General features: G+C 43.4%; 1 protein-coding gene across 1 annotated transcript in view; it reads left to right on the top strand.

The window, feature by feature from the left end:
- c20h11orf49 (chromosome 20 C11orf49 homolog) overlaps positions 1-16,289 on the top strand; it is a 95,910-nt gene that overhangs the window by 61,456 nt on the left and 18,165 nt on the right. Inside the window, exon 4 of the mRNA XM_033038612.1 lies at positions 13,555-13,640. Coding sequence (XP_032894503.1) covers positions 13,555-13,640 — 86 coding nt within the window. The remainder of the gene's footprint in view (positions 1-13,554; positions 13,641-16,289) is intronic.

Raw genomic sequence — 16,289 nt, 5'->3', positions numbered from 1 at the left:
CAGCTTTTCCAATCATAGACATACATTTTCCAGATCCAGCAACATTCTGGTGAAGTTCATTCACAACATCCCTTATGTAATAACATCTTTCCTGTAATGTGCTGACCAGCACAGTGGGCAGTATTCAGGCTGTGACCTAATCGTGCCAGAGGTAGTCTAGCATAGCATTGACTGGTGTCAGAGAGAATGGGCAGGAGAATGGGGTTAGCCGGGAGAGATAGGTCAGCCATGATTGAATGGCGGAGTAGACTTGATGGGCCGAATGGCCTAATTCCTTATGACCTTATGACTTCCATGGTGTTAAATTCTGTGCTTCAGCTAATGAAGAATAGCATCCTGATGGTGCAAGACCATCCATCAACCATGACCCTTTGTTTCCTGCCATTCATCTCAATGTGGATCAGTTTACCACTCTCCTTTACAACCCCCAGGCATTTACCTTTGGTTAGCTCGATCTAAAGCCTTGCCACAGTCTATGTAGCAGAGTTCAAACAAACCTCCGTCGTTAACCCTCCGTGTTACTACTTCACAGAAATCATCATTCCTTAACAAATCCATCCTATAGTCTCTGAATAATAGGTACCTTTCTAAATGAAGATGTACACTGCACCTTAGAATAAATTTGAATAAGTAGCCCAATACCTGGCAGTAATTATTTGATTTATCCCTTCAATCATTCAAAAAACAATTAACTAATTGTCCAATGTTAGCAATCTCACAATGTTCTGACCCCATTCCTGTTTCCGGAATCAAACGCCTCCATATTTCCTTCTTTACTTCTTTTACCAGCCTGGGATATCTGTCAACCAGGGCCTGGCAAATCATTCATTTTAAAAGATGATACATCCTTTAATATTTCCATCTTTGCTTTCTAAACCCAACCTAATACCCCACGATTATTCCACTTAACTACAGCAAAACATCATCTACCTTTTTTGCAAACCATTCTCCATCTCCTCATGGGTCCTGAATAGACGTCACTATTTCCTATGTTATCCTTAGCTCCTTGTACACGGATAAAACATCTTTTGGATTTCTTTGATTTAACTTACTGATATTATTTCAGACTCTCATTTTGCCCGACCTGCTGAATATTTCAGGCATGTTCTGTTTTTATTTCAGATTCCAACATAAGCAGTTTTTATTTCCATTATGAGAAAAATTCTATACTGATCAAAGAAAATTCCTTTAATTGAAGTATAAATCTTGCGGTTTCCTCTTTCTGTACCACTTTTATGTGTTGTGAGTTGAATCTTTTTTTGCCTTTTTAGCTGTTGTTTCTTTTGATTTCATAGTGAAGTTAAATTCTTCATTGCCAATTGTTGCATGTTGAGCTGGAGAATATAATTTTATAATATTGCTTCATAATTCATAACAGCAGTTGTTGAGCTGTCTTCCAAACTAACACAATGAGATTGCATTGCATTTATAAATGGCTTAAACAGCAGTTCCTTATATTAAAAAAATTCTGATCAAATTTACCATTTTATGGAAAATAAACAGACCATTGAAGGCAATTTTAAAGATGAGTTTTGAAGTTGTTGGTATTTGCTATATTTGTTTTTTTTATTGCTCAATCAATATGAATTATTTATCTTTCATCATGCTGCCAGTGGTTCTTCTACTCAAATCACATCTGGATCCAGTCCTTCACCATAATTATCTCCAAACCTCCACAATGAGTCACCAACACTTTAAATTGACTCTCGGCCAACTTGTCCCCAGCATCTGATTTGTGAGTTGAGTTTTGAATTCTCTCATCTCCTTGTTCCATGTTTGTGACATTTCAGTCCAATCGCTGCCCTGTAGGGCCGTGGTTTTATTCTCTTTCTCGATCTTTGCTCCTTTGTTATTAATTTCCTATCTGCCAGTCAAATGTCTTTCAACTTCTCCTTCTGGTACAGGCAGCTCAAAACCTCTACCCTGACCTGTTCATCACCACCCCTGTCATTCTGCTCCTCTGCCTTGCGGCCGGCATACTGGGGCAGAGAGATGATTGCAGAGGTGATGTGAAACTCACTGCTCTTGAACAAAGCATGGACCTGTAATAAAAGTGAAGTCAATGGAAATAAATTGGCAAGCTCTCCAGTGGCTGAACTCACAGGGAAGATGCATCAAGTCAACTATCACGGCCCAAGACGCACTGATATAATTCTTCATTGCTGCATCCTAATCCTAATTATTTGCAGCTGCATCATTAGAGATGTTTGCTCAATCATGAAGTCAAAAATAGGGATGTTGCTTATGGTTGAACAATGTTTACTTCCGTTTCTGATCCCTCTGTTAATGAAACAGCCCACGCTTGCATGCTAAAACCTCAGGACAACATTTGATTTGAGTTATTCTGTGACAAATCTTATTTGTATCACCAATGCCAGACAATGATAATCTCCAGCAAGAAATGTTCCAATCAGCTCCACATCTGTGTTTCCAAATCTCTCCCCATCAATATCCTGAAGACCACCCATTGGGTTCAGATATAGGTTTATTACCGAGGTACAGTTTTGTTGTGCTTGCTATCCAATCAGAATCGATATGACTGGGTGACATACCATTCTCACCTGGCCTACTGAGTAGGTCTGGAGCTGTAATGGTGATGAAGATTTTGGGGTGGACGTTTCATCCTCCATGACGTGACAATTGTTTTCTCTTACCCTGGCCAAGAGCACCGCACTGAGTCTGTGCAAACATCAGAGAACGTGTTCATCAGCATCTGCAACTCATCAGCTGATCCTGAGACAACTGCAGCATGATTCTGGCTGGATAATGCGTCTCTGAAATCACCTTGTGTTAAGCAAGTTGCCATTTCCCCACCAATTCAGCTGGAAAACCAGACTGATTATTTGATTCCTTATTACAGTAACAAGACCTTGTAATCAAAGCAGTCATTCCGTCCCTCTTCATTGATTAGTTCCCTCTATCACTTTTGATTTGTACTTGTGCATCTATCCTAGTTTTTTAAAGCACATATAATATACGGTATTAATAATAATAATAATAATAATAATAATAATAATAATAATAATAATATATTTTATTGTCATTGCACATAAGTGCAACGAGATTTGGGTATGCAGCTTCCATCCGACATCATAACTTAAGTAACTACTAGAATTTAAGTTTAGATATATAGGTTTAGAATTTAGGTTTAGTTAATCTATATATTACTAAAACTTACTTCTTGTTTGTTTGTATGTGCGTGTATTCTGGAAACTCCGCCAAATAGGTACACGATAGCGCTACAATATTTGGCCCACCTTACTCACCATTGTCCTGAGTTGTGCATTAGCCAAGTTTTGTTCAGATTTATGTTATATTTTACGTTATTGACATTATAAACTTTATAAAAAACACTTTCCCACTTGCCCTGCCCGTTCCGGGTTCGACGTCACAATGGGATGCCGAATTTCATTTGCATAAAAGACATTAAAAATCGCGATTTTCATTGACATTGATTTTATCCTTTAAAAAAACATTTTATTCAAATTCTTCTGCTTTCATTAACAGCTAACATTGTTTAGAATATTTTAAAGAAAAAAACATCGTTTCCATTGAGAATTTCATTAAAAAAATTACGATTCTCATTGTGGGGGGGGGTGGGATAGGGGGAGGTGAGGAATGGGGGAGTTGGGAGATAGAGGGAGAGGAAGGGGTAGTGAGGGGAGAGGAGTTATTGGAGTGAATGAGGGAGTGACTGAGGGTAGAGGAAAGGATAGGGAGGGAGTGGGAAGGGGAGGAGGAGGAGAGGGGAAAGAAGAGGTAGGGTGAAGAGGAGGAGAGGGAGTGTGGGGGGGTGAGGGGGAATGGAGGATAGGGGTAGGAAGAGGGATGGCGAGGTAATGGAGATGGGGAGGGGGAAGAGAGATGAGGGGGGGAGGCGGTGAGGGGAGGAAGCAGAGGAGGGTTGGTGGAGGGTGGGGAGAGGGAGGTTGGTCAAGGAGGGGAGTAGGGGACTGAAGAGGGAGGGGGGGGGAGGCGGTGAGGGGAGGAAGCAGAGGTGGGTTGGTGGAGGGTGGGGAGAGGGAGGTTGGTGGAGGGTGGGGAGAGGGAGGTTGGTGGAGGGTGGGGAGAGGGAGGTTGGTGGAGGGTGGGGAGAGGGAGGTTGGTGGAGGGTGGGGAGAGGGAGGTTGATGGAGGAGGGGAGTAGGGGACTGAAGAGGGAGAGTGAGATGCGTTCACATCGATCCTATATTTTACAGGTTATTGCCATTTTGAACTTTAAAACCATCGCAGTCGCGCTCCCACTTGCCGGGTGAGCCTGCGTATTTGGGGGAGGGTTGCCGTGACCCGCGTCACATCGGGGATATCTTGCGTCACAACGGGAACCCATCAACCGCACCTGCGCAGTTGGGGGCTATGGGTGAGTGGTGGAATATTGCATTGGGGGATGGGGCCCAACGGGTCTCACTTGGTCTGGTACTCAATATTAATTAAACTTTCTATTGCATATTTTTTGATCCCCCATTACTGTCATTTAAAATTATGTTTGTTTGTTAACTCTTGAACAGTGTAAGAAAGGCTTGCTCATGCAGAGTATAATGCATTACACCCGTAGTGTTGAAAGGAAGCATTGTCTGCCTTACTTATAAATTAGCTGCCTGTGTAATTTTAAAATAAGTATCATTGCTTACACTGCCATACAGTGATGAGTGTTTCTCAAGTTACAATGCCATTGATATAAATTAGAACTGTGGACTCCGTAGGAAGAGTACAGGCAGCAGCAATCAGCCAATCCCCTCTCCCATCCCACTCACATTTGTTGCAATAATGATCAAAGAAGTAACTGAGAATCTGAGTTTTGTATTTGAAAGTCTGCAACCATGTTTGTCGAGAGTGTTTATGGTCGCAAGGCAAGAAAACTCTGAGATGTGACGCAGTTCGCTCATATTTCTCCTCTAACTTTATCCTACTAGAAAATAATAAGTGCAGGTGACGTCTATACCCAATGACAACTACCATGGGGATTGTGAGCATTTATATAGGTTTGGATTTTAATCGACAAGAGACACAGACTCTGCAGTAGGGTTAAGGTGTAGTGGATTTATCCATCTCATGTTGGGTCTGGGTCAACTGATTTTCTTCTATATTAATATTCTGACGTATTACTTTAGAAATAAATATGTTTTCAAAATGTGCTTGCATTTTGGGTTTGCATTCTTTGTTTTCTCATTAACATATGTTATATTTCAAAATGTTTAACTTTGCAGAATTTCTCACAGAACTTCAATTTATTTCCTCATTAATGTAACCGATATATTTTGTACTTTGTTCTTTCACTTAGGCGACATCCATAAACCATGCTTGAACAAGTCTTCATTGTGCTTCCAATAAGGAGTCATCAAAAAAACTATTTGATAGATTTATATTTTTATATATAGAAATGGACTCATTGTGTTCCTACTCTTGTACAGAGCAGTAAATGATATAAAACGCAGCAGTTCCCCTGATATTCTTTACTATATTATTAATGTGAAGCCCACTTTGTGAGTGACTGATATTTTGAGAAATCATCTCTTCAATCGAGAAGGATTTTTAATGTTTTCTTGCAGTGTGTTGTGTTAAACACTCATCACTGTGTGTTGTGTTACATGGTTCTCACTAGGTCTACCATTGACCAACCTGGCCAAACCCTAAATAAACCTGTCAGCTTGGGTCCACAGTATATCATGAGCAAAGTAACACTTGGATAGATCCACTTCATCCCATGCCCTCTCCAATCTACCCTTGGCCGATGGATATCTCCGTGAAGGTCACCACTGCACAGTGAACATGCAAACATAAGGCCACTCGTTACCGCTAGAAACAAGGAATTGCAGATGCTGATTTACAATAAAGGACACAAAATGCTGGAGTAACTCAGTTGGTAAAGGAGCATATCTGGAGAACATGTATGAGTGACGTTTTGTGTTGGGACCTTTCTTCAGACTGATTAACATGGATAGGTGATTTCTCGGGTTTGTCTGAAATCAATTTGAAGAAGGATCCCAAACCGAAACGTCACCTGTCCCTGTTCCCCAGAGATTCTGCATGATCTGCTGAGTTACTCCAGCACCTTGTGCCTATTTTCCACTCATACCATTCCGCTCTTCCATTTCAGTAATTGAAAGTTATTGCCTTCCACCACAGTGAAGAATGTTGATTCCATTGTGGTGGATGTTCATGTTATATTCTATTGTGTGTTGTGCTCTGTTTGTTTGTATAGTTGCATGGTAAATCACATTCCACTGTACCCTAATTGGTGCATGTGGCAATAAATGTGAACCTGAACTTGAAGATCAAAGTTATTTTTTACCTCGGCACCACTTTCCAATCCCTCGATGCCTATTGCACGTGAAATAACCTCCATAGCCTTTGTGGTTAAAGTATTCCAAAGATTCACTACTTTGTGTGAAGTGGTTCCTTCTCTGGACTGAGTAGCGTGCTATGGAGTTGTATCTCAGCTTAATTAGGGAACAGCTATGCCGAAGCCAACGAGAGTTGGATGCAGCCCAGTCATCACACAGACCAGAATCCCCACTACGGACTCCATCTGCACTTCATGCTGCCTCGGAAAAGCAACCGACATAATCAAAGACTTGTCCCATTCCCAGTCATTCCTCCTTTCTCTCCACTCTTGTCAGGCAGATACAGGAGCTTGAAAGTACGCACCACCAGGGTCAGGAACAGCCTGTGAACGCTCCTTCTATAACCTAAGGTACTGTCCGATTCACCTCTACCCCATTGTGGACATTGGCCTTTGTCTCTGTAGCTGAGAACTATTCTGCGACAAAGTGATCCCATGAATCCATTCCCCCTCTTATTTCTCACCAACCCTGCAACTTCATTCACTCTATCATGCCGATCGATTCTCCATGCCACTGATCTCATTTCCAGTCGCTAATTAACTTACTAGTTTGCCTTTGGGATATGGGAGGAAACCGGAGCATCCAGCTGTGAATACATAATCACTTGGAGCATGTATGACCTCTACACGGGTAACAAAACCTGTCGGGATTGATCCCTGGCGTTTAACTGATGATGACCGGTGGCCCCCTTTTCCCCTCTCCACGCACCCCCCTCCACTACCCCCCCCCAACTCCACGCACCCCCCTCCACTACCCCCCCCCAGCTCCACGCACCCCCCTCCACCACCCCCTCCACTACCCCCCCCAACTCCACGCACCCCCCTCCACCACCCCCTCCACTACCCCCCCCAGCTCCACGCACCCCCCTCCACCACCCCCTCCACTACCCCCCCCAACTCCACGCACCCCCCTCCACCACCCCCCTCCACTACCCCCTCCACTACCCCCTCCACTACCCCCCCCAACTCCACGCACCCCCCTCCACCCCCTCCCCTCCACTCCCCACTTCTCAAGCAGACAAAGATGAAACAATAATTGCAGGCCTTGCAGCTGATGCCCGAATCTTGAAAAATGAGTGAATATTCTTGATCTTAACAACCGATATGTTATTTGAGTTGTACATAAGGATACTTAGTTGGGGTACTAAATGCAGTACATAGCGTGGTGCATGCCAATAGTGAGGGTTGTAGGCATAGAACAAGGTTGTTAGTGCACATTGCAGACGTTGGTACTTTCGGGTAGCCAATAAAATTAACCAAGGGGTTGGGGAATGTTCTTTCTGATCCAGGTTGGTTGATTTCTTTGGCAGCGCAGTTGATTAATTCTCAGCAATGGAAAATGAGGCCTGAATCCAAAGGTCATCTTCCTTTCTCTTGGTGAAAGACAAATGGTGGACTCAAGGCCAGCAGGGATTTCCACCACTGAGCCACTTGATACCTCAATGATACCCCCACTTTCCCGAGTCACTCACCAATTCTCCCGAGTTTTCCCCTTGATTCAAACTCGGAGATGCCAGCCGTACGTACTAGGGGCTATTTCTTTTTACTCGTGGACATTTTTCAATATTCTGAAAAAACGTCCCGACTTACCTGATGCCCCAAGTACCTATGGCTGGCATTACCTGCCTCTACGAAATATCTACGGCCTCCAACGGACTCGCCACGGACTCGCCACGGACATTCTACGAGTTTGAATCATGGGGAAAACTCGGGAGAATTGGTGAGTAATTCGGGAAAGTGGGACAGGCCCTTAAGGACATCATCAGTTGGCAGACATTTATGCAGTCTATTTTTAACTCTCAGGCAGTGTGAGATGGGAGAATCATGCTTTGAATATAGTTATTTTTAGTATTGTGGAATAAATGAGCAAGGTGATTTACAATTAGTCTTCTGTCACCAGAATGTTTATCAGTTTTCCTCTCAGAAAGTAGAAACAATTAATTTGATGCTTTGGAGAGAACAACTACATCCATTTCAGTAAACATAATGAGGTTTTCTTTTGTCTTAGTGTCAAGCTATTATATAACTAGATATTGAGCAGTAACTGTGTGTTCCATGATGTAAATTCCATGAAATGATCAGTGGCAAAATAAAAGATATTGAATACAGAAAATAATGAAACTATTAGTATGTCCAGCAGTTAAGATGTAATGACAATGCCTTCATTATGTTGCTGCAGGCAAGCAAACCATCACATGAGGCAAGTTGAAAGTCTGAACTTAGAACTGGGCCACACTTCTGAGATGTTATGCAGACATATTTACATTGTCTTAAATGCTTTTCACGATCAGACCCATTTAGAAGCAACATTATTTTCTGCCTTAAAAGTCCACTGGAATCTGTGATTTGAGGCGGGGATGTGATCCATGGGCCTTGTGTCCATAAGAATCAGATTTATAACCAACAAACTAGTTGCTGCCAATTGTAAATCAATACTTAAGTGAGTCATTATAGACTTGTAGCTGATAATTGCAGCATATTTATCCTTGCACTTGACCTGCAAGCCAGTTGTGCTACACCTTTCAATAGACAATGGACAATAGGTGCAGGAGTAGGCCATTCGGCCCTTCGAGCCAGCACCGCCATTCAATGCGATCATGGCTGATCATCACCAATCAGTACCCAATCAATACAATGTAGAAGATTATTCATTAAAAATTCATCAATATATTTTAAAAGATGAAAAAAAGATTAGCACTGATGATATTATTCAGAAAATGGTTAGAAGAGCTAATGTATTAAAATAACTGGAAACGGTAATTAACTCATAATTAATTCAATAGTCTTATTATAACTAATTTAGTTCCTTCACAATGTCAGTTTATTAACTATTCTCTGCAAATGTCTCTGACATTGCCATGTCCTATGTTGAAATACAAACGTTCAACATTAAAAATAGACTATTTTTGGTGATCACGTTTTCAGAAAGTCAAATATTTCTACTTGAGGAATTGGAGCATTTGCTGTGTAACTATTTATCAAGATTAGATTCCTCCAGAACAGACAACATTGCCACCTCCAAAGTTCAGATCAAAGACTTTGTTCTTTTAGCTCTGAACGAAGAAGTTATCCCTTGTGTACCGGTTAATATTCATTCCTTCATCAAATTCACAAAAACAATTTATTCAGTCACTTTCTTATACTGATGTTTATGAGAGCTTGCTGAGTTGTTTCCTATTGTTCTTCAGAGTACTTCCATGACTGTAAAATGTTTTGTGATATCCGAACATCAATAAAGGTGCAATATTTTATGCTGCCATTTATGCCTCATCCCATTGAAAATGACAATTAGATTGTTGCCTTAGGGATGATTAGAGGCAGGTCGAGGACAGTTGTACATTTATCCATTGGAAGCTGACAGAATTTTGGCAAGGCCACGTTATAAAGAGGAATCCGAGGGTATGTCTGGGCATCCTAAACTGAAATTCTCCCAAGAGCTGGAGCAGCAAGGTTCGATACAAGTTTTCACACCACCCAATAATCTATCCTTTTAATATTTTGGCCATTTGTGCCTTTTTGAAATAGATTCTCAATGGGTTCTCAACAGAAATACAGGGAAATGGGTCATGTTGCAAAGTTTATGTACTGGTAGTTTTTGTTGAGGACCTGGTGGGTTTGTGCATGGAGATGTTGTTGGAGTGGGGCACTGGAGATACTGGAGTGGGTCACTGGAGACACTGGAGTGGGTCACTGGAGACACTGGAGTGGGCCCTGGAGACACTGGAGTGGGCCCTGGAGACACTGGAGTGGGCCCTGGAGACACTGGAGTGGGCACTGGAGACACCGGAGTGGGCCCTGGAGACACTGGAGTGGGTCCTGGAGACACTGGAATGGGTCACTGGAGACACTGGAATGGGTCACTGGAGACACTGGAGTGGGTCACTGGAGACACTGGAGTGGGCCCTGGAGACACTGGAGTGGGCCCTGGAGACACTGGTGGGCCCTGGAGACACTGGAGTGGGCCTCTGGAGACCCTGGAGTGGGCCCTGGAGACACTGGAGTGGGCCCTGGAGACACTGGAGTGGGCCACTGGAGACACTGGAGTGGGTCCTGGAGACACTGGAGTGGGCCTCTGGAGACACTGGAGTGGGCCTCTGGAGACACTGGAGTGGGCCACTGGAGACCCTGGAGTGGGCCACTGGAGACACTGGAGTGGGCCACTGGAGACCCTGGAGTGGGCCACTGGAGACACTGGAGTGGGCCCTGGAGACACTGGAGTGGACCCTGGAGTGGGCCCTGGAGACCCTGGAGTAGACACTGGAGTGGGCCACTGGAGAGAGACACTGGAGTGGGCCACTGGAGACACTGGAGTAGGCCCTGGAGACACTGGAGTGGGCCCTGGAGACCCTGGAGTAGACACTGGAGTGGGCCACTGGAGAGAGACACTGGAGTGGACCACTGGAGACCCTGGAGTAGGCCGCGGGTGATCCTGCAGCTGCCGGGGGTTCGCATGGATCGGGCTCCACTGGAGCCCCCCAGAGGTCGGTCATGTACGTGGGCCAGACGCAGCCTGCAGTGGCACAGACAGGTAGTGAAGGATAATGACAGCATCGTCGGGCCAGCCTGTACCAGTGCTGCTGCCAAGATAGGATTAGATGTTTTTAACAACGTGAAACGTGAACAGTACGAGATGATGCTGGAAATGTGGTGATTATTTGTCCACTGCCTCAGTGAAATCTATTCTTCTTGCACTACAGTCGTTGCAGACTTGTTCTTGTGTATGATTGTGCTTGTGTATAGTATCATGTAAATGAATTGTATGGAAAATAAAGAACTTCACTGTCTCGGTCAATGTGAAAATGAAGTACTGTGGATTAAGCCAGAGTGCATATCTCCAATGTGGCTCTGCTGGCCAGGATATCACTGCAAGCACTCCGTCCTCCTTCAACAACTTTATCCTTTTGTGTCCAGCGTACTCACCCAGGTGTGTCCTGCTACACTTAATCATCTTCTGGTGCAGAGATTTACATTGTCTTCTCTACTGTGCCACACTGCTGGTCCTCATTCACAATACCTTCTCACTGTGCTCAAATTGCTGCCATGGTCACCAAAGCCATTGGCATGAGGAAAGTATTTTTTGTGAGTCTCTGAGTCTTTTTCCGTTGCATAAGATCCATTCTTTGCTTCCATGCCCCCAATTGTAATGAGGTTCTCAACCTAACTATCTCTAGTACATAGAATACAATACAATGAACCCCTTGGAGAATATCTAAAAGACATGCATGTCATTTTTCAGTTCTTTCTAACCGCACATGTACCTGGGTCTGAAGAAGCGCCCAACCCAAAACGTCACCTATCCATGTTCTCCACAGATGCTGCCTGACCCGCTGAGTTACTCCAGCACTCTGTGAAACGTCACCTATCCATGTTCTCCACAGATGCTGCCTGACCTGCTGAGTTACTCCAGCACTCTGTGAAACGTCACCTATCCATGTTCTCCACAGATGCTGCCTGACCCGCTGAGTTACTCCAGCACTCTGTGAAACGTCACCTATCCATGTTCTCCACAGATGCTGCCTGACCCGCTGAGTTACTCCAGCACTCTGTGAAACGTCACCTATCCATGTTCTCCACAGATGCTGCCTGACCTGCTGAGTTACTCCAGCACTCTGTGAAACGTCACCTATCCATGTTCTCCACAGATACTGCCTGACCCGCTGAGTTACTCCAGCACTCTGTGTTCTATATTCAGCTGGTTGTGAGTTGTTTTTGGGAGATTTTATAACATTCAGACTTTTGATTTATATATATTGTCCTTTATTTTGTTTGTTTCCTTTTGCCCTCTCTTGGTCTTTCCTTCCTTGCCCACTTTGACACTCAATCCCTCCACAATAATTCACCATTTTTGACAATGCTTCCTCTGTTTATTCTTTAATCGTATTGCTTGTCCTTTGGTCATTGAGCCCAGTTTGAACCTGTTGACCTGCTTGTGCCATTAATCAGTTTGCACTTCCAACAACCTTGTTGACTATATTTTCTAACACCTGCAGTTCCATGAACAAAAGGCCATGCCTCCCCTCACTCTGGTAAATTATGACCTGGTTGGTTTTTAGTGAGCGTATGTAATTATCGTTTCACAATCTAAATGGGCACAAACACATCAAACCAATGGCACGCCCCATGATTCCTTCTATTGGTCCACAGGAGATGGAAATAGAAGCCTATATATTTATAGAGAACATAAGCAATAAAACACACTGTAGAAGTTACTCTATGGGTGGCATTACTTGAGGTTAAGATTGCATTTGGGATCAGGTTGTATTTGCTTTAAACAAAGCTGTAGCCGGTGTTTACCGAACTTCTGCAGTATGTGGGCATATACAGATTGTAAATGCTGTAAGCAAATGAAGAGATTTGTATTTTACTGAAATGGGACATTGTAAATTGTGGGTTTTTGCTTTTAAAGACATTTCTTTCTTTGTTATTTATGGAATTAAACAAATGGCTGCCAAACTTTTGATGTGGTTGAGTATGTTTTAAGTAATACAGCTGGTAACATGCAAAGCTGCTTTGTTGCTGATGACTTGGGGTGAAATAACTGGAGCCAAGTACATTTAATTATACCATGTTCACCAGCAGAGAGTACAATCAAGCAGAATTAAAGGTACATGTGTTGCTTTTATCATCGTAGACTTTAATTTGCTAATGTTTTGGAATTACGATGCCTATTTTCATCATTTAGTGCCAGGACTGAATTCTGAATTGTGGCTGAGGAGAGGCAAACCTTGCTGTTGAGACTCTGAACATCATGGGGATGACACTTATCTCCAGTGAGATGGATGGATGGATGGATGGATTCCTGGGTGGATTCGTATATAAATGCCAGCAGTGGGAAAGAGCATCAGCTCTAGACTGTAACCATGATTGAAAGAAGGGCCAGAAGATGATTGGGATAGAGAGGGCGGGTGATTCAATGTTGATAATCCAGAAAGTGCGGAATGAATATTGAGTAAGGAGTTCAGGATGGAAATAGTCTGTGTGCGTGCGTGCGTGCGTGCGTAAAAAACTGACAGGTAAGTTTACAGACAACACAAAAATGTGGAGAGTTCTGGACAGTGAAGGCTGTCGAAGAATAGAGCAGGATATAGATCAATTATATGGGCAGAGAAATGACCGAGAAAGTTTAATCCAGGCAATTGTGAGGTTTTGCAAGTGATTAATCTTCTAAACTTGAAACAAGATGTGAATTTCTACTCGATTGCTGTTTGCAGGATTATCCTAATGGATGATGCAATGGACTGCCCGATGTCATTTGTGGACTTTTTGTATGCATTCCAGATTCAGTTCTATTATTGTGGTAAGTTTACATCTCATTGCTTTCTGATTTCATTTGGGTGGGGTTGGAGGTTGCAACCTGTTTTGACGAATGCAACCAAATAGAACAAGTTGTCCTACACCTTTAGGCTGTGCACGCCATACGCAAGAAGAAGAATTCATTTGGGTGAACAAACAATCACTATTGTATTGCAATGTGGGGCTGTAGAGCATTTTCAGCCCAGAACAGCCTCACTCTGACTGTCCGTATGTGAAGTTAATGTGTTTCGGCAATACATGGTGTCTTTGAGTTCACAAGGTGTTCATGAGTTCACAACAATATCATTGTAATTAATTTATTAGCCAAGTATGTAAACATACAAGGGATTTGATTTGCCAACAGTCATACAAAAAAGCAACAAGATACATAACCACACAAAAAATTAAACAAGACTTAAACAGCCACCACAATGGCGTGAGAGAATCCCCAGGGCACACAGCATCACTGAACAATACCTGTCGAATGTTGATTTGGGCAGGTCTACTCGTTAACTCAGACAAACCATCAATTGGAAGCAGTGATTTACTGGAGGGCCACTCTCACCATTCAGCCGGCTTTTCTGGACTTGTATTTCCTAGTATAAATCTAACATAAACCATACAATGAGCATTTACAAAATGGTAGCACGGGGAATCAAGCTGAGCCAGAATGACTGACAGCTGACTGACACGGACAGAGAAGTCAAGTGACCTGATTTTGTAAAGTTTAAAATCCAGAATGCTGCAGCATGGCCGGGCCAAAGATGAGATGTAGCTCTTCACCAAAAATGAGGCACAACTCTTCACCAAAGATGAGGTGCTGCTCTTCACCAAAGATGAGGTGCTGCTCTTCACCAAAGATGAGGTGTAGCTCTTCACCAAAGATGAGATGTAGCTCTTCACCAAAGATGGGGTGCTGCACTGCACCAAAGATGAGATGTAGCTCTTCATCAAAGATGAGATGTAGCTCTTCATCAAAGATGAGGTGCTGCTCTTCACCAAAGATGAGGTGCTGATCTTCACCAAAGATGAGATGTAGCTCTTCACCAAAGATGGGGTGCTGCACTGCACCAAAGATGAGATGTAGCTCTTCATCAAAGATGAGGTGCTGCTCTTCACCAAAGATGAGGTGCTGCTCTTCACCAAAGATGAGGTGCTGATCTTCACCAAAGATGAGGCACAACTCTTCATCAAAGATGAGGTGCTGCTCTTCACCAAAGATGAGGTGCTGCTCTTCACCAAAGATGAGGTGCGTGTTGGCTTGTGTTGGATCTCATTGTAACAGTGTAGACGGCCACAAACTAGTCAGAGTGAGAGTGGGATGGAAAGGCAACAGGGAGCTCAGGATTCTCCAGCTGCTTGTGGTTCCCCTGTCAATCCCCTGTCTATCTATCTCACTGAGCTCAGGACTGACTCAGCAAACGGAAGTCCGGCGCTCTGCAAAGCAAAAGAACAGCTGTCATCATCTACGAGGAAGATTCGAGGTAGGTTTGGATTTGAAGGTGGTGTTCGTTCAAGATGTTCACATCTCAGTGATGTTCAGATCTCCTCTTCGCATGAGGGGAAGATGCCAAATCTAGCTCTTCCCCAAATCTAGGTCTTTTTCACACAGAGTTGTGAGTCTGTGGAATTCTCTGCCTCAGAGGGCGGTGGAGGCCGGTTCTCTGGATACTTTCAAGAGAGCGAGATAGGGCTCTTAAAGATAGCGGAGTCAGGGGATATGGGGAGAAGGCAGGAACGGGGTACTGATTGGGGATGATCAGCCATGATCACATTGAATGGCGGTGCTGGCTCGAAGGGCCGAATGGCCTATTCCTGCACCTATTGTCTAACAGTATCTGATTCAGCCAACAATTAAGAGCTACCCAGTCTTGCGAGAGGGAGATGTCCAGGTGTTCAGCTGATTTGCCCACCATGGTCGATAGGTTCACCTGATCTGTGCACTCCTTTTCAAGATCTATACATTTGGTGCTCGAGTGCTAGAAATGTCCTGATCTTATTTATATAATGCCACACGGCTATCCATAGTTCCCCACTGGAGTAGAAAAACCTCTCTCTGATAAAATACTTTCTCTAGTGCAATTTTAATTTGGAGATTGTTCTGAATGACTCATTACATCTGCCCTATGTGAATACACAGGTCTCTGTGGGTGCAATGGAAATGTGAGTGGGTGGAAATATGGAGAGAAAGATTGCATTCTAAACAATTAGTGGATGTTTTATCTGGTTCAAGTGCACATTATGTATTTCAGCTACAAGAGGTAGTGAATTATTCTGTTTGAAATGACACAAGCAAACATATTATGCACTCAAATAGGTAGTAATAATCCCTCTCCGCTGCATTTCCCCTTGCTCTGTTAAAGAACATGTTTATATTCTCCAACTTACAATGTACAATTCTGCAGTAACTCAGGAGAGAAGTAATGGTGACGTTTCGGGTCGAGACCTTTCTTCAGTCTGAAGAAGCGACTCTACCCGAAACGTCACCATTCATTCTCTCCAGAGATGCTGCCTGTCCCGCTGAGTTACCCTTGTTTTTATATTCTAGTGCTCTCAAAATAAACACTGACATTGCATTTGCGTTCCATACTACCGATTCAATCAGCTTTACGAAGCCATCTCGTGGGCACTCTACAAATTCCTTCTCATGGGA

Source organism: Amblyraja radiata, chromosome 20 (genome assembly GCF_010909765.2).
Source record: "Amblyraja radiata isolate CabotCenter1 chromosome 20, sAmbRad1.1.pri, whole genome shotgun sequence".
NCBI classification, from domain to species: domain Eukaryota; kingdom Metazoa; phylum Chordata; class Chondrichthyes; order Rajiformes; family Rajidae; genus Amblyraja; species Amblyraja radiata.
The sequence above is the reverse complement of the archived record's forward strand: the minus strand, read 5'-3'. Positions and strand labels throughout refer to the sequence as shown.